This window comes from Wickerhamomyces anomalus, assembly GCF_001661255.1.
Source record: "Wickerhamomyces anomalus NRRL Y-366-8 unplaced genomic scaffold WICANscaffold_2, whole genome shotgun sequence".
Classification (NCBI taxonomy): Eukaryota; Fungi; Ascomycota; class Saccharomycetes; order Phaffomycetales; family Wickerhamomycetaceae; genus Hansenula; species Hansenula anomala.
The window spans coordinates 1,301,313-1,320,478 of NW_017567111.1; the positions used below are offsets into that span (position 1 = coordinate 1,301,313).

General features: G+C 34.5%; 5 protein-coding genes and 1 non-coding gene across 6 annotated transcripts; 3 read left to right on the plus strand and 3 right to left on the minus strand.

Moving 5' to 3' along the window:
- Positions 1-3,295: 3,295 nt before the first annotated feature.
- On the plus strand, positions 3,296-6,871 carry WICANDRAFT_90330 (uncharacterized protein). Its single transcript, XM_019186230.1, has one exon. The coding sequence runs from the start codon at positions 3,563-3,565 to the stop codon at positions 6,692-6,694; it is 3,132 nt and encodes a 1,043-aa protein (XP_019040309.1). The 5' UTR covers positions 3,296-3,562; the 3' UTR covers positions 6,695-6,871.
- Positions 6,872-7,108: 237 nt separating this feature from the next.
- On the minus strand, positions 7,109-7,201 carry WICANDRAFT_t42. The gene has a single exon. It is a non-coding gene; the product is annotated as a tRNA-Ser (tRNA).
- A 1,255-nt stretch (positions 7,202-8,456) lies between these two features.
- Positions 8,457-10,112, plus strand: WICANDRAFT_77749 (uncharacterized protein; the record flags this gene model as incomplete). The annotated part of the gene is made up of 1 exon (XM_019184605.1): positions 8,457-10,112. The coding sequence occupies one exon, from the start codon at positions 8,457-8,459 to the stop codon at positions 10,110-10,112; it is 1,656 nt and encodes a 551-aa protein (XP_019040310.1).
- Positions 10,113-10,391: 279 nt separating this feature from the next.
- On the plus strand, positions 10,392-11,345 carry WICANDRAFT_77750 (uncharacterized protein; the record flags this gene model as incomplete). The annotated part of the gene is made up of 1 exon (XM_019184606.1): positions 10,392-11,345. One exon carries the CDS (start codon positions 10,392-10,394, stop codon positions 11,343-11,345), a length of 954 nt encoding a protein of 317 aa, XP_019040311.1.
- Positions 11,346-11,395: 50 nt separating this feature from the next.
- On the minus strand, positions 11,396-12,196 carry WICANDRAFT_77751 (uncharacterized protein; the record flags this gene model as incomplete). The annotated part of the gene is made up of 1 exon (XM_019184607.1): positions 11,396-12,196. The coding sequence occupies one exon, from the start codon at positions 12,194-12,196 to the stop codon at positions 11,396-11,398; it is 801 nt and encodes a 266-aa protein (XP_019040312.1).
- A 389-nt stretch (positions 12,197-12,585) lies between these two features.
- On the minus strand, positions 12,586-14,299 carry WICANDRAFT_67723 (uncharacterized protein; the record flags this gene model as incomplete). Its single annotated transcript, XM_019184098.1, has 1 exon — positions 12,586-14,299. The coding sequence occupies exon 1, from the start codon at positions 14,275-14,277 to the stop codon at positions 12,586-12,588; it is 1,692 nt and encodes a 563-aa protein (XP_019040313.1). The 5' UTR covers positions 14,278-14,299.
- Positions 14,300-19,166: the final 4,867 nt, after the last annotated feature.

The window sequence follows — 19,166 nt, forward strand, 5'->3', positions numbered from 1 at the left end:
AATACAAACTATCAATGAAAGATCCAGCTGTAAAAAACACCTCGCGTTATTATCCCCAAACGACAATCTAATAACAATCAAATCATCTTCCACTTCAGCCAGGGCCCTTGACTTTCAGTTTCATCCTCAATTGCAATCATCAATATCATTTGTTTGAATGGAATAACAACTATAGATCAACTGATCTAAATTATTAGGCTTCAAGTTCATGTTCTTTTACAATTTGTGTTTTTTTTTTTTTTAAGGTTTTTGGCTTCTTGTAAACTTCTTATGACTTTTGACTAGTTTCAAAGAAAACATTATTCTACCAATAAATTGGCATCTTGACTGACTCAATACTTTTCCCGCACTATACAGGAAAATGAAGCAAGCAATGAATTCCCATCAACATCATCATCAAAAGCTGAAAAATTCCGAAATCATAACTTCATCAATCTTCACAAGTTTCCAGGAATCATAAGTTCATCTAAATGTAGTCCACCCAATTGACCTTCAACATCTATTCACCCATTGAAACCTTTTAATTGAAAACATGTAGCAAAAATCTCCATTATGTTCCCCTATTTCAAAATAATTCAAGAAGAATACATCCACCATGAAGAACTGAACCTTGTAGAAACCCAATAATGAAAAAAAAAGTAAAAAGTAAATAAAAAAGTAAATTCCCCAGATCCCACACAATCAAAATGGTCTAAAGCCCCCAGTACCCATGCTCAATAAAACATAAATCCCCCAGATCCCACAATAAAAAAAATCCCCCAGATCCCAAAACAAAAACTTGAATAAATCAAGAATCCTTAAAACAAATCCAAAGGACAACCAAATGGAAAAACAACAAACAAGTGTAATGACAATGTTAAAAAAAAGTTTGTAACAACATGGAAAAACAAAATCAATGAACAGTAAACAGGTGTAATACAACAGCAATGGAAAGTCAACAATAAAACCCCAAAATGAAATGACAAGACAAACATAAATATCTGCAATAAAGTTAGTAATTGAACATCACAAGGATCGATGAAGAAATAATAAAAAAAGTAAACGATAATACCAAAAAGCAAGAATTGGAAATGAACAATGAATGATGAATAAATATCTTTGAAGAAATGTTAGTAATTAAACGTCACAATGAGTGATCATGAAATTGCAAAAGAAGTAAATGATAATACCAAAAAGCAAAAATTGGAAATAAACAATGAATGATGGCCTGGGGTAGATGTCAACGAAACAAAAGAACACCATTGGGGGATAATATCTTGAAACACAAATTCAAGAACAACATATGAGAACAATCATCATCGATTTTATGGAAAAACAAAGAGGCTGGGGAAAAAGTTCTTCAAAATCATCAGAATCAAGTAAACATAATAGTCATCCTAGGTTATTTGAAATGAAAAGTTATAGTTTCATCAAGAATCCTCCCATAATTGTAGATATAAGTTCAAGGTAACAATGAAACCCAAATACTAAACTCAAAAGAACAAGCTCTCGAATCTTTCAGTGGGGTAGTGAATCAAAGTACTTCCTATCAATCAAGCCCACCACTGACCGTCATAATAGTAACTCATCAAACAAGGATAACGTATCTCAAAGGACACTAGATTCATCTGGCAAATAATAACAATTCTAACCATCAAAGTGAACTGTGAGACCATAAAGAATATCAAGGGTCTAATGAACATGAGCTGTCTACCTGGAATTGAATGATGAATGGAAATGAATGAAAGCACCAACAGTGAATTATGAATTGTAAAAGAATACAAGTTGATTGGGATTCCACCTTCTTTTAACCTTTTCCACGCCAATGACACAAAACCCAAAGCAACCACAGAACCACAAACCACAAACCACAAACACCATAGTAATTGAATTATTCTCCTAAGTAATTCATCTTTGTGTGCATGATCACAAACACAAAACAATGTGAATTTCTATAGGCAACCACAAAAACGATCTAAATTTTTCAATGACGTACATCAAGCGGTCAGACACAAAAACGACAATGACAATAATGGGATTGCACTCACACCAAACCACAAATTTACCTTTTAAAAACAATTGAACGAAGAAACGTCGAGTTATGATTTTTGTATAGAGGCTTAAGCTGACTAAGCACATACAAAAAAAAAAGTTCAACACTTCCAAGTTCCGACCAACTTAATCATTTTAGTTTAATACTTTGATTACCTCTTTCAACACTTCCTTGGGTCATTGGAAGATAAAAAGGGCCAAATCGTCAATATATGGAGTATTGATATGAACACTATTGTCGGAGATCAACGAGTTGACTCTCGTGAATTGCAGCATCTTTAGCAAATAAGTACCATTGAAAACTGTTAACGAATCTGGGTAAACAGCCCTTGTCTTTAAGCAATTCCAACTGTGCATTTTCAATCTTATTGTGTTTGACAGTTATCATGAGCTTCTGGATTGAACGATCTCGACTTTCAAGAGTTAGAGGTTGTGAAATCTGATCCCTAGCCAATCTTTTGACTATCTGTGATTGATTACTTATGAAGTTAATTCGATAACAAAAGAGATCAGGGGAGCAAAGCTATTCCGTGATATCACGATGATGTTCAGTATTGACGCTTTTTGTTGTGAGTCTTTAATTAGAGTATCCCAACTGGTTTCAATACTACATACGTTTTTTTCATTTCCCAATGCCTGGTGTAGACTGATCAATATTCTGTTTTATACTACAATGAATCTAATTAATCAATCGAATTCTATGAATTAGCTCTTCCTGGTATCGAATTTATATCATTACTTGAATGTTATATGGCACTTCTCTGAAATAATCGTGTTGACTATAGTGAGTAGTAAAATTTGCCAGAATACTTCACTATTTTCAACAAGATATACTACAACATTGATTCATGAGTCGACAACTATACTGAGAAGGCACAATATAATGAGCCAAGGGTCTGAATAACCAGTAATTGATAATTCGATCCTTAGTTCTATACACCTAGTTGCACCCTGAGCCTTATAAGCCCCGATAAAGGACCCAGCAGAGATTTTAACGGAAAACCAGGTGCTGGTAAAACGAGCACATACATACGAGCCTCAACAACCTACGCACACTCTCTTCTCACAATAATCCCCAGAACAAAATCCACTTTTCATACACTTTTCCACTCTGTTTCATCTCAAAACAAACCACCCAAAATCAGTTCCAAAATTAGGCCCGTGCTGCGCGACTCGAAAAAAGGTACGTTTCCAAAAAAAACCAAAATCAACAAAAAACATCATCATCATCAACAAAATTAAAATTCAGAAAAACGCAAAACCTGAAAGGACTTTTGACAAAGTTGGTGGCTAGTATATCAAATAGACCTTCAGTTTGCTATCTTTCATTGCACTCTGGGATTAAAGAAACTCAACCGCTGTGTTCAAATCCATCCCACATTCCTGGCATCTACATTCCTAGTGTGTTTATCACAAATATAGAATTCAAGTACAAGGATCAATTTTCAATCGCTGCTGCAGCGCCATCAAATAAACCAAAACAAAGAGTGATTTTTTTATTCCCAAAATTCCATCAAATAAGAGACAGAAAATGGGAAGCTCGGTTGACGTGCTCTCCATCTTGAACGATCCAGTTCAATTGAAATCTTTATTAAACGATGAATCTGAATTGGAATCATTTCGTCAAGCTGCTATAACTAAGCTAACTACTCAACAACAACAATTAGATAAACATGAAGAAACCACACAAAGATCAAGACAAGCCCTAACTGAAATTGGCAACGTATTGATCGCTGTTGCAATGGGTGATGTTACTAAAAAAGTGGATATTAAAGATGAACCAGATCCAGAAATCTTAAAAGTTAAGATAACGATAAATACAATGGTTGATCAATTAAACACTTTCTCTGCTGAGGTGGTTAAAATTGCTACTGAAGTGGCTCATGGTGAATTAGGTGGTCAAGTTAAAAGTGCTGGAACTGTTGGTATTTGGAGAGTCTTGTCTGATAATTTAAATGTTATGGCCCTAAATTTAACTAACCAAGTTAGAGAAATTGCAGATGTTGTTAGAGCTGTTGCTGGAGGTGATTTATCAAGAAAAATTAATGTTCATGCTCAAGGTGAAATTTTGGAATTACAAGAAATTATTAATACTATGGTTGATCAATTGAAAACTTTTGCATTTGAAGTTACTAGAGTCTCAAGAGAAACTGGTGTCGAAGGTCGATTGGGTGGTCAAGCTATAGTTGTTGGTGCTAAAGGTATATGGAAAGAATTAACTGATAATGTGAACGCCATGGCTACAAATTTAACAAATCAAGTTCGAAATATTGCAAATGTTACAACTGCTGTCGCCAAAGGTGACTTATCTAAAAAAGTTACTGCTGATTGTAAAGGTGAAATTCTGGATTTGAAATCAACAATCAATCAAATGGTGGATTCTTTACAAACTTTTGCTATGGAAGTTACAAGTTTGGCTACTGATGTTGGTATAAAGGGTATATTGGGTGGTCAAGCTGTTGTTAATGGTGTTGAGGGGGCTTGGAAAGATTTAACAGATAATGTCAATGCAATGGCTACTAACCTAACAAATCAAGTTAGATCTATAGCTGCTGTTACCACTGCTGTTGCTCATGGTGATTTGTCTCAAAAGATTGATGTTGTTGCACAAGGTGAAATTTTAGAATTGAAATCCACTATCAATAAGATGGTTGACTCTTTACAAGTTTTCGTTAGTGAAGTGACAAGAGTTGCTAAAGATGTCGGTATAGATGGTAAATTGGGTGTTCAAGCTCAAGTTAGTGATGTCGATGGGTTATGGAAAGAAATTATTACAAACGTTAATGTAATGGCTGCTAATCTAACTTCTCAAGTCAGAGCTTTTGCTCAAATTACTGCAGCTGCCACTGATGGTGATTTTACAAAATTCATTACTGTGGAAGCAAGTGGTGAAATGGATACTCTAAAGACTAAGATTAATCAAATGGTTTTCAATTTAAGAGAATCAATTAAAAGAAACACTGCAGCAAGAGAAGCTGCTGAATTGGCAAATAGTGCAAAATCAGAATTCTTGGGTATTTTCTCTCATGAATTAAGAACTCCATTCAATGGTATTTTGAATTACACTCAATTGACACTAGATACCGAATTAACTCAATATCAAAGAGAAATGTTATCAACGGTTCATAACTTGGCAAATTCATTATTAACAATCATTGATGATATACTGGATATTTCCAAAATTGAAGCAAATAGAATGACAATTGAAGAAGCTGAATTTTCATTAAGAGGCACTGTTTTCGGTGCATTGAAAACTTTAGCTGTTAAATCCATTGAAAGGCCATTAGAATTGATTTATGAAGTTGATAGTTCATTCCCAGACTCGTTAATTGGTGATTCTTTCAGATTAAGACAAGTTATTTTAAACTTGGTTGGTAATGCCATCAAATTCACTTCAAAAGGTCATGTTAAATTGAGTGTCAAGAAGGCTACTGAACCTTTAGAAACTCAAATTTCCAAAACAATTGAAAATAATAATTATGTTATTGGTACTAATAGTAATAAGCTATTAAATGATTCAGAACCTTTGATCAAAAAAGATAGTTCATTAGCTTTAGAATTCTGTGTTTCTGATACAGGTATTGGTATTAAAAAGGAAAAATTGGATTTGATTTTTGAAACTTTTACTCAAGCTGATGGTTCGACAACAAGAAAATTCGGTGGTACTGGATTAGGTTTATCAATTTCTAAAAAATTGATTCATTTAATGGGTGGTGAAATTTGGGTTACATCTGCTTTTAAAGAAGGTTCTAAATTTTATTTCACTATTGCAACTTCACCAGCTAAGGCTGAGTTAAGTAAACAATCAGATGCTCTATTGACTTTCAATTTACATCAAATTTTATTCATTTCCACAATTTATTCAAAAGAAGAAACTGAAAAAGTTAGAAAAGATTTGGTTGATTTGAATTTAAGACCTACAGTGGTTCATGACATTGCAGAAGTTAGCTCAGAAGAACAATCTAAATTTGATGTTATCATAATTGATTCATTAGAGATTGGTAAGTCCCTAAGAGAATTACCAGAAATCAAATACATTCCATTTGTTTTACTAAATCCAATGATTCCAAAATTGAACATGAAAGTTTGTCTAGATCTTGGTATTCAATCTTATGGTAACACACCATGTTCGTTAATAGATTTAGCAGGTTACTTGAAACCTGCACTAGAATCAAGAGTCGTTCCAAGTGACGATAACACACCACAATCATATGTCATCTTGTTAGCTGAAGATAATTTGGTGAACCAAAAATTAGCTGTTCGTATTCTAGAAAAATATGGTCATGAAGTACATGTGGTACAAAATGGTTTAGAAGCTTTTGAAGAAGTTAAAAACAAACGTTATGATGTCGTCCTAATGGATGTTCAAATGCCAATTATGGGTGGGTTTGAAGCTACTGAAAAAATTAGAAAGTGGGAAAAAGAAGTTAATCCAATGGATCCATTTAGTGTTAGAGTTCCAATCATTGCATTGACTGCACATGCTATGTTGGGTGATCGTGAAAGATGTTTACAAAATCAAATGGATGAATATATTTCAAAACCATTGAAACCTAATTTATTAATTCAAACAATTGCAAAGACAATTCATCATATTAATAAATTAAAGGAATTGAGTGCTTCAAATCCAACTAAATTTCAATCTTTAACAAAAGAACTTTGAATTGATAGATAATGCCTTTGAATTGTTTGTGTTTTTTTTTTCATTTCTGTTACTTGTTTTCCCTTTCGTGATTGTTAGTTTTTGTTTGTTTAATTATTGAGCTTCTTTTTTAGTTATGATTGTTATCGGTTATAATGGAATATCTAGATATTCTTCTTTGTATATTAATAATAGGACTAATAAGTTAAATATCTTGTAGAATTTAAGTTTTTCGTGTCTTAAAGTTGATTTTTCATTCTCGGAATAGATCCAAATGTTTAAAACCACATTAACCATCAACCACTTAGGCTTTCCAGACCAAAAAAACACATCAGAGTGTACTCTAGTAGCCCATACATTAATAAAAGCAAAAAATAAAGTGAAATACCCACTCAAAAGGCCAAAAAATTAGCAAAAATGGCTCCAAAAAAATAACGACACCTGCAGGACTCGAACCTGCGCGGGAAAATCCCAAAAGATACCTTGAATAATTCAAGTCTTTCGCCTTAACCACTCGGCCAAAGTGCCTTTTTGAAAATTTTATTTTTAAAGTCTTGCTAGACTCTTTTTTGCTTACGTAATCAACAGATGCTGTAATTAGATATAAAACCATAAAAATAGCTAATTAATGAGCTAAGTTTTAGGCAGCTGTCTTTAGTAGATCTACAGTTAGATTGTTAATGAATTTATAAATGTTTTTGAGCCTTTTTCAAAAACTAGATATATATTTTAGAAATTTATTGATCTCCTTTTCATAAAATTAAATTAAAAACTTCGGTAGTTCAACACATTAAAAAAGAAAAAACTCTAAAGAGACTTCCATTCAATAGAGAATTCAGTTTTATATAATGTAAGTAATTTTTTAGACCACCTTATTTAACAAAATGTTGTTGTTATTGTTGGTTGAAAGGTAGATTTTCAGGTCTTCAAATAATTTTTTTTCGACAATGATTTCGGCCGGATTTAATATCACTACAACTTCAGGGTTTTTGAATTTTTGTACATTTCTGAACTAACGATACTCATTTACGTCTTCAGAGCGGAACAACGTCTAGTGCTACGATAGGTGCTGCTGCTGAATTGTTACCATGATCATGGTGCAACATATCTGATGAATGGTAAATGGGATGTACAGCTAACAACGGTATCTAGGGCAAGATCTATACGGTCCATCAACACAGCGCTTGATGCCTTCTTACTCGAAAAGTTGAATTGTTGGCCAAATTACAAATGGAATATACAAACTTTGCTGGCCATTATCGATGAGGCATCAAGTAATTGAATACTGCTGTTGCTTTAGGTGATGATACTGGTAACGTTGCTGACGTTGGTAATGCTGGCGTTGATGCTGACAGAATTTTATTTGCTCAAGTTCAAGTCAAATCCCGAAGCATGAAGATATATAACTAGAGTTCAATGCTGATAAATCAATTTGCTCGTTTTTTTTTCTTTTATAAGTTCAAGCTCTGCTGTTATTGATGAATTGTATGCAATTATATCAAGAGGATTTTAATCAGTATTTACAAGAACCTCAATGACCAACAAGGATGCAGAAAAATTAATAATGAAGTCTTCCCAATTCAGATCTTCGTAAAGAGTTTCAGGCTTATAATAGCATGCTTCAGCGTTGATTATTAAAGTCACAAACAGCCAATGGTTGATATTTTGGAATCTGCTAAACGAGTTGTGAAGAATTGAAATTTTATTTAAGGAGGAATTTGGCTCATTTTTGTTGCAATGAGTTTGATTTGAAACAGGTTTAAAGCCATTAGATTCATTCACAATGCTATCAAATATCAAAAATTCCCTATTAAAAGGCCGAAATGTTGTGCCTATGGAGAGAAGAAACAAGGTAATTGTTTATTTATTCATATTATCTGCAACTTCTTTGGATAATTTGAATGTTTCAGGTACTTTAACCTCCATCTTTTCAATCACTGAGAGTTTTGATTCTACTACCACTACTGTGTCTTGGGTCTTTGCGTCATATGCTTTGACTCTTGGTGCATTCATCATTATTGCAGGCAAATTAGCTGATGCATTGGGTCCTCATAATGTTTTTTTGATTGGTTTGTTCTTTACAAGTATCTTTGCCTTAATTTCTGCTGTTATTGTCAAGGAAATTATCGCTTTGATTGTGTTTAGGGCCTTACAAGGTATTTTTGCAGCAAGTTTAATCCCTTCAGCTTTTGCTTTGACAGGTAGCTATTTTACAGGTGTTGCATTACAAAGAGCAGTCACTGGATTGATTTTAGCATTGACTGCTATTTTTGGAGTTGGATTAATTTTAGGTGGTGCTTTCTCGATGTCTAGTATTGGCTATAAAGGATTGTATTATTTTACATTTGCCATTGGAATGACACTATTCATTGCGTTATATTTCTTGATTATACCTATTGATATCACAGAAGGTCACAAGAATTTAAGAATTAGAGACTTGGATTTTGGAGGATCAATTTTTTTGGTTATTGGGCTTTTATTGATCATTTTAGGGCTGACCGAAGGTGGTGAATCATGGCATAGGAAATCCTCTTATATTCCATTAGTTATTGGAGTTTTAGTTTTTTTCAGTGTTGTTATTTTTGAAATGGGATATATCCAGAATTACAAAGACAAGGTTGATTCAAGATTGAAACAAATTGAAGAAACTAAAGTAAATGTTGAAGGTAGTGAAAAGAAGGAAGAAACAAAGCAAATTACAACAGAGGTAAAAGGATCCAACGATTGGAGATATACTATTCAACTTTTATTTCCACGAGAAGTTATCACCATTCCAAATTTTTTCCAATATTTGGTTTCCACTTTTTTGTTCTATATTGACTTTATTGCAATAATGAGTACTATGATTCAATATAACCTATATATCACCTTAGATCCTCCAATTCTTGCTGCTGTAAAGGTTTTGCCAGTTCCTTTGGGGTTAACCGTTGGTGCTCTCTTATATAAAGAAAAAACAGCTCAAAGAATTGGGACAAAGTTTGTTATTATGGCATCTCCAATTCTTTTATTAACAATGACTGTATGGTTATCAAGAGTTGATTTCAGGAAAAGTCATAATTTTTGGAAGTATCAATGTTTTAGTGAATTGATCTTTGGATTCGGTATCAACTTGTATTTCCAAGTCTATTGGAATGATATTTTGACAGGAACACCTGTTCATTTACAAGGTGTTGTTTCAGGGATTTTACAAACAGCTGGTCAAATAGGTATTTGTTTTGGTAATACTATTATTGCTGCCTTGGTGGGAGATTTGACACTCAATCATGATTATGATTCAAGAGTTGAACTACACGAAAGATTCAAAAAGAATTTCTACTTAGCTTTTGCGGCTTCAGGTTGTCTTTGTCTAGCTTTGGTTACAATTAAAGGTAAAAAGACTGAGAACAAAGAAGCTGCTGATGTTGAAAACTCCTCAGCTACAAACCAAAGTTCAGCATGAGATTGATTGCTGCCCACTGCACGTCATTCAGTTTCGATAATCATTCTTGTATATAATATAATTCTAAATGAAAACTTATCTCAAATCTTTGATGTACATTGGTCTTTATAATGTGTCAAATTTTGTTGGCCGGCTCAATTTTCTGAGTCAAGTTTGATAAAAAACTTGTAACCAGCCTTTTGGAATGATTCAAGATCTAGGAAATCAACCAATTTAATTACTTTTGATCAAAACAGATCTTTTTACTCTTTATAAAAATCTAGAGGCTCAAATTATACAATGTCAAAACTAATTTCAAGATGGGCAGATGACCCCGAATTGGTGGAAGAAGCGAAAAAACAAGATCATTCAAAATCTAGTCCAAACAAATCACAACTTGAAGATTCAAAATGGGCAAGTCCAATACCTTCTCAAAAAGGTAAAGCACTAGAATCAAAATGGGCTTCACCAGTGACATCTGAAAAGGGCAAACCACTAGTCAGTAAATGGGCCGATGCACCTGAAGAGGAAGAGATTAGTCCTACCAAAAATCAAAATAAACATCCAAAGAAACATACACCAAGAAAACATAATAAACAAGAAGATCATGTTGAGCTGAGTCAAAAGTTTGAGAGAAACCTACAATTAGAGGACGAAGAAGATGATGATAGAGTGGAAATGAGTCCCGAAGCTAGAAAGTTTGCATCAAGATTGGGAATATCTACTGATAATGGGCAGTCTAGCGTGGCTTCAAAGCCAAAGATTCAATTCAAGAAAGAACCAAGATATCAACCAGAATCCGAAGGTGATGAATGGGAGGATGAAGAAGAGAATGATGATGAAGAAGAAGAATTAGAAGCAAAACCTGTCCCACCTTCAAAAGCTGCTAAAGATTTTGCCTCAAGATTAGGTGTAACAATAGATGATAAAAAAGCGATAAGGAACAAGAGAGAAGAGGAACGCAACAGGCTCAAAAATGAACGTATAAATGCTCGTCGTGAATGGGATCATGGTAAAAATTCACAGACTAAACCAGATCAAAAACCAAAGAAAGAATCACCTAGAAAACATGATCGTTTTACCAAACCAAGAGCAGAACAAACACAGTCAAAACCAGAACCTGAGTATTATGAGCCGGAACCAATGACTGAAGCTAAAAGAAAAGAGCAACAAGAACATATGGAGAGACTTGATTATTTCATTGCCAACCATCAAGATCTTGATTGGGCTGATTTTGATGATGACGACTTTTAAATAGAATAAATATAGATTAATTTAATATGTACACACAATGACAACTTGTATCATTCCCATAGAATTTTTCTTGATAATTTCCCATCTTTATCTTTTTCGATAAGATGAGCTTTTAAAATTTTGGCATGCTTAACGTGTTCAAAATCAAATATACCTTTGAATACCACCTCTGCAGTTGTACCATTTTTACCTCTAATTGGAACCTTACCTAAAAACACTATATCGTAACTTTTCTCTTTATTTGGATGTTGATTATAAACCGGTATTTTAAAATCTGGTTCACCAGAAAGTGCTCCACCAACAGGTTCCAAGATTTGATCAAATATTTTTTTGACCTTGATGGGTTTATTGGTTATTTTAAAAAAGGGAGAGTATGGTGATATTTGTAAACCTTTTAAACTTGGGTATTTCTCTTCAATCCAAACATCAAATTCTGAGCAACTTTCTTGAATTAAGGGCAATTTGAAAGTTTGTTTGATTTGTTCATCTAATGATAACCTTTCCAATAGTTGATCTTCAGCAAGTTCTTGAATTTGTTTTAGATCAATTTCCCCAGGTTTTGGACTTCTTTTATGAGAATTTATCCATAGTGGGATAAATGCTTTATCTTTTTTATAAGCAACTTGATATGCGGAATAAACACCAATTGTACTTAGAGCGGATACCACTATTATTGAAGTGATTTGAACTAAAGATTTGAGAAAAGGTTGTCTTGGGTGATTTTGCTTTATGGATGTCTCTATAGATTTGATCAATTGAGCTTGGGAGATTGACTTTGGTTGAGTAAAGTTGTGTAAAGATCTGATACCACATAGACTAGTTTTTGAAGTGAATTTGACCCTTGAAAACATTGTCATATCAAGAATGATAGAAATGTATAGCACTGGTTGAAGTTTATTGTTCAAAAGACCAGAAATTGTCAAAAATTGTTCCATCAAAAGCGTAAAACGGATTCGCGAAACCCAAATTCGCGAAAGTATAAGCTGAAAAACTATAACTACAATTCATATTTTAATTTTGAGAACCCCATTTATTAATAATGCTATGATCTAACTCCACCAAACCAAATAATGACAAGTAATAATAATAATAATCTAAAAAAAAATGTATGTGATAATATAATAAAAAGAAAAACACTGAAATAACCAACTAAATTAAATAATACAAACCTCTAAAATTGAACTTTTTTTTCCACTTGATGATACAGGTGATCATGTTGATGAAAGATGTGTGATTGATTTTAAAAGATCCATCCAGAAACTTTTGATCTCCAACCATCTCTATTGAGTTTTCCTTTTCTTTCTTGTTCTTCCAAATAGTTCATTTCATGTTGTTCAACTTCTTCTAATCCAGTAACTAAATCAGCTTCAGCAGGATTAACAAATTTAGTTCTTTTGATCAATTTATAAGCAATGTAAATGACGATATCCAATAAAATCATCAAATAATTGGTCAAGAAATCTTGAACAGTAAATTTACCAGGCATAAAACAAGTGTAACCAATAGCACCAACCATACAAGCGGTCAAGACAAGTGCAAAGATGGCAGTATAAGGTTGGAACCATGAAGTGTATTGGAATTTTGATCTGTTCAAACCTTGAACTCTGCAAGCATTCCAGAAACCCAAATAAGTAATACACATGAAAAAATAATTTGTAATTTGAGCACCAGTGACCAAATTAACAATCCAGGTTAAAACTTTAGCAGCTGAATCACCCAATTGTAATAATGATAATAATGAAAACAAGAATGAAACTGCAATACAAAAGATTGGAACACCACTCTTTGTACAATATTGAAAGAATTTTGGAGCATGACCTCTTTGAGAAATTGATAATAAAGCTCTTGAAGAACAATAGACATATGAATTACCTGCACTAAAAGCTGACAAGACACAAAGGGAATTAACAATATGAGGTAAAACTTTAATCTTTAGGTTATTCATTGCAATGATATAAGGAGAGAATGAACCATTTGAAGTAGAATCAGAAGCAGCCAAGTGTTGTAAAGTTGGATCATTTGAAGCAACCAAGATACCAACAGATAAAGCACCAAGGATATAAAACACAGTCAATCTATAGAAAACAGTTCTAAAAGTACCAGCTAAAACTTTTCTAGTTTCTTGACCAGCTTCACCTGCAACCATTGACAAGTATTCAGGACCAACAATAGTGAAACAAGCTTTGTTTAAAGCAGCCATGAACCCATGGAATCTACCCATTGAACCACCAGTTAAATGTTCCACTAATGGGCCAGGATTTTGCCAATAACGGAAACCAAAGGCATCATGTTGAGGATTACCACCAACCATAGTGATAAATGTGAAAAAGATTAAACCAATAGCCAATGCAACTTTACCAATAGTTAAATAAAATTCAGATTCACCAAAGACTCTAACAGCAAATAAATTCAACATTGTATAAATGAAGATTTGTAAACAAAAAGTAATAGCTGGTGAATAATCATCTCTCCAATAATGAATCATACCATTAACTGCAGTGATTTCGAATGGGATATAAACACTAATCATAATGAAATAGTTAAAACCCACGATAACTTCAAAAGCTTCATCAACACAACGTCCAGCCATTTGGATAAAAGGAGCAGTGATTGGTAAATAACAAACCATTTCACCAATACTAGCAGTAACACAAAAGATTACACCAGTCCAGATGAAAAATGAAAGAAATAAACCTAATGGACCACCGTATAATAAACCAGTTGAAATAGTAACAAATAACCCAGTACCGATAGAACCACCCATTGCAATCAAATTCAAAGTTCTTGAATTCAAAGTACGATGAGTTGAATGGATTGAAGTTGAAGAACCTTGATCATCTGAAGAGGATTGATTCGTTATTGATAATTCATCAGCTTTTTTTTCATTTTCAATATCAAGTTGTTTTGAACTTGAATATCTTGAGAAAACCATAATTGTAGAATTGTATATGAATGTAGTATAATGTATCTATGCCTTCACTTATTTATTTAGTTTGGCATTTAATGTGTTTTAGTATGTTCCGCGAATTGATAACGATGTGTTTAAGTGTAAGCTGTGTAACTACTGAAAGTGTATCAAACCAGGATGGATTTGGAAATGAGGCCATATATTTATACCAAATTGTGAAAAGTTTTCACACTGAGAAATCTAGGGTACTTGATCAATTCGACATGATCAAAAATGCGATGCTGTAGTCTCTGTTTTTTTTCTTTCTCTAGTCTTTGCAAAAACAAGTTCAAAGTTCAAGATTTCACTAAAAACTTTCACGGTTAAAGCATAATGATGTAATGAGTTTTCCCTAGTGAAAAATTTTCCCGTTGAGTGCAAAAAAAGAGCTTTTTCCAAAATTCAAACTCGAACGCCAAAAAAGGAACGAGCTGAGGGACTACGAACGACAGGATAATGGGTCATGAGAAGGCCCATGATATCGAGTTATAAGAGCTCGATGATGGCTAAGGAAGTTGGTATTCTCAGTGTTCTCACCCAAACTACGTCATGGGAGAGCCCATGTCCCAGCATTTGATGCACTCTTCCCAAAAGAGCACAAATTGGAAAAAACAGAGTTCCCAAAATGGCCTCATTTCTTCGACTCTCGGGACTGCCCATTCCCAAGACAGTATGGCTAGCGGGTCTAGGGCAGAGGCTTAAGCGCATAGTCCCTCGAAATTGTGTCACTGCAGGGCCCTTCGTGGTCTAAATGTGGTTGTCGAGAAACATGTAAAAAGGAATGAGGGTATACAAGTGTAAACAAAAACAATAAACTCTCCAGATTTTTACATCCGATGGCATGAATTTGGAGAATATCAACTAGATTTAATCATTTAAATCAGGTGAAGGTTTTCTATAAATGGTTCACTTTCCATGATTGGTTCACTAGTACTCGGTCAATAGCCTATGTACTCGATCATGTGTTCCTACAGCCGAGTAATAATACACAATTTACAAATTGACGAGAGAGTACCGAAGACCACACACATTGGTGATTGTTTGGAGACTAGTAAAAATTTGTAAACAAGTGACATCGACGCTGCAGATTCTCCATCTTTTCATTTGCGAACCACATATAACCATGAAAACCTTTTCTACCCATCACACTTCCCTCCTCATCATGACTCGCATATAGCCTCAATTTCATATCCTCCACCTATAATATTGGTCATTTGGTATTTGAAACTTCAACTATTACACTACAAAAGTTAAACTGACTAGTCTCACGGTTCATAAAAATTTTCACCACCATAATTTATGTATCACACACTATACGGCACAAAGAATTCAAAAGAACTCCCAAATTGGGAAATACACCTGTTTTGGGAAAACAAGCAAAAATTACCCAAATGCGGAATATTCCGAAATTCGTATGGGTGATTCTAATCAGGTGACCTTGATTCGAGTCATGTGATCTTGATGAGTTTCGGTCCTCGGAATTAAAAAAAGTTTTACTTTGGTCGTCGACATCTTAATGATGAGAATCCATTTCTAGTGTATATTATGTTATAAAGAAGATTAGTGTATTTTGTGTTAATTATCGTGCTGTAACTTATCTAATCAGATATTGCTGTTGGTAATTGAATCTCAAAGTACATTACTGAATTCAAAGAGAATCAAATAAATTTATTTGACACTTCCAATTGTTTGTTATTGAACATTCATTACAATCTTTACTTGCAAGTTAAGTTTTCTCAATGTCAAGTGCCCAACGTGATCGAGGCAGGAATGCTTCAGAGGATGAGGAATCTCCACCTCCGAATTCCAGGTTGTACCCCAATTTGTCTAGTGATTTAAGTGAAGAAATCCAACATGTTATTGAAAAGTCACTGAGACAAGAACGCTCACAAGTTGAAAAATCTCAAGCCGAAGCAATTAATCGCTTGAACAATCAACAAGCATACATGCAGGCTGAGCAACATGCTACCAATGAGAGTTTGGTTCAGTTGAAAAGAATGATGGAAAATTTGTTACGTGCTAATGCCATGAGATCTGAAACTGAAAAAATGGATGCTGCTAGTGAAACTGATCAAGCTGGTGCGGATCCTATTGAAACTTCCAGTGTCAATGAAAGACGTCGTACTCAACAAGCTCAGTATCAACGTGATCAAGTCGGAGAACAGACTCAATTGATGAATCGTAAGGTTTATGTTACAGGTGCTGATAAGGTTGATGGTGTTTACTTTGCTCGCTCCAAGGCATTATCACCAGCTCCATGGGAAAGAGATGAAGATGACATGGTGTCATATTTTCCGGGAATGGTGACTGGACAAGAAGGTCAGACCACCGACAGGGACATAGAACGTGATTTGAAATTGTTGAGTAAATTGAAAGTTGTTAATGATTTTAAGATTACTGGTCGTGATGATGTCCAAATTGTGGATAAACTCAAGAATATCCAATCTCAAATGATGGCACTTCAGGTCTCCTACTCTAGTTGGTACAAAGTTATGGTAAATTATTTACCCTCATCTATGGTTGCCGATGAGTGGTTACTGTTATTGGAGAGTACGAACTATGAACCATCATGGATGAACATCGTGAGTTTTTGCCTTAGTGACCTAAATATGACTGTGTACTACGGTTCAAAATTAGAAAGATTTTACCAATTGATTCCAAAACCAGGTATGAAAGTTCTGTCGTTTTTGAAAGAGTTTCAACTTGCTTATCAATCAGTTCCGGGACGTTTACTACCAGCAGAGAGTATTAGAGTTCGTATTTTAGGACTGTTATTTCCAAATTTTGGTTTCCAAATCCAAAATGAGATGAGGTCCCCATCTGAAGATCTGAATCAGTTATTCAAAGAATTAAACAAACAGTTTTCGTTGAATGCTACTTTTCCATTGGTTGATGCTGAATTGTCGTCATCAAATCCTGATTTACTAGGTACTGTTGAAGAATTGAAAGTAATGAAAGCTGGTGGTGCTGGAGAGTGTTTTTACTGTGGGATCCCAGGACATGTTAAGGCCAACTGTTTGAAGTTTAAGAGAGAGAGTGGTGGTTCCAAAGTCTCATCTACTATGGCCGCTCAGGGAAAGAGTGATTTCAAGGGTTATGGTACAAAAAACGGGTTTTCTAAATCTAATCGTCAAGGTGTTAAAGGATTTCCTCCACGTGGCAAAGTGTTCACAAGACGTTTTTATCAATTAGACGATGAGGTGGTAGAGTTACCATCAGATAACTTTGAGGACGATGAGGATGATGAATTGCTTGTGGAACCAGAGGAAGATATGGTCCAAGAATCTTTCAATACCTTGAGTGAAAATATGGTAGAGACCCCTTTTATTGCTGAAGAGACCATTCAATTATCATCTCAGGTGAATCATATCAAAATTCCCTCTGCAATCTACAACTTTGAACTGTTAAAACAATCGTTAGGAGAGTCATTATCGACTATGTCAGTTCAAGCTATGGTGGATTCTGGTGCTGAAGGTATTTATATTACTGAGTCGTTGGTTAAGCAACTGCAAATACCAATCCAAGAGAGGTCATATCACATTAGAGTGAATGGTGTTGCTGGTACTGTCGTGTCTACGACTGATGCTGTTATTACTTTGTTATTTGGTGAAGATCAGGTTCGTTTAAAAGCCGCTATTTTGCCAATAGAATTGTCACCTCAGTTAGTGTTAGGAAATAGTTTCATCTACCCACAAAACTATAACTTCCAGACAAAAGTGTTCAAAGGTTCATTGGATATAAGAAACCGCAAGAATGGAGTACATCAAACTATCGAACTGGTTCCACAAAATCAAGCAGCAATTGAAGAAGCAGTTAATGCATTAGCTCAACTTGATGAACAGTTACATAGTGTACAAAATGAAAGCATTCTCTCTGACAATGATCCTGTAGACACAATTTTAACAAAGGTATCCCAGTTCTCTACCACACAGGAATTCACAGCGTTTATTCTCAAAACTTACCCAAAATTGTTTGATAAGGACCTAAGATACAGAGACGTTGATGATTTCATTGTTGATTTAACTAATGAACTGGACACAACTCAATCAGTAACACCAGTTCGTTCTACGGCTTATTCTACTTCACCGTTACAAGCTGAGGCCATTGAAAAGTTTATTCAAAGCAATGTGGCTGCTGGTTTGATTGAAGAAAATCATTCGCCTACTTGGTCCTTTCCATTGGTGTGTATTCCCAAGCAGGATTCTTATAGAATTTGCATTGATCTGAGAAAGCTCAACAAGTTACTGGTGGCCATACAATGTGTTATTCCAAGCATTCAAGATGTTAAGAAATCGGTAGCTCAATCTTCATTTTTGTCAGCTATTGATTTAAAGAATGCATTCCATCAATTGAAAATGACTCCGGAGAGCTCTGAGATGTGTACCTTCGTGTCTCATCTTGGGCATTACAAGTTCTCCGTGATGCCATTTGGGTTACGAAATGCGAGTTCCCATTTTCAGGGATATCTAACTCGTTTGTTAACTGGTATTCAGGGCATTATTGTTTATATTGATGACATATTAGTGCACACATCGTCGCTTAAGGAGCATTACAACGTTTTGATTAAAGTTCTCCATCGTCTGAATGCTGCTGGATTACAGGTGAATATTGATAAATGTCACATTTTAGTTCCAGAGTTACAATATCTTGGTCATATCATAACTCAAGATGGACTCAAGTCTGATCCAAAAAAGGTTCAAGCAGTCGCTGACTGGCCAATTCCGACAACATCAACTCAATTGCGTGGTTTCCTCAATTTTGCCAACTATCAGAGACAATATATGGTGGGATATTCAACATTAGCGAGACCGCTTTACCAATTGCTAAAAGGTGAAGTGCCTAAAAATGCCAAAGTGGTGTTATCACATGAACAA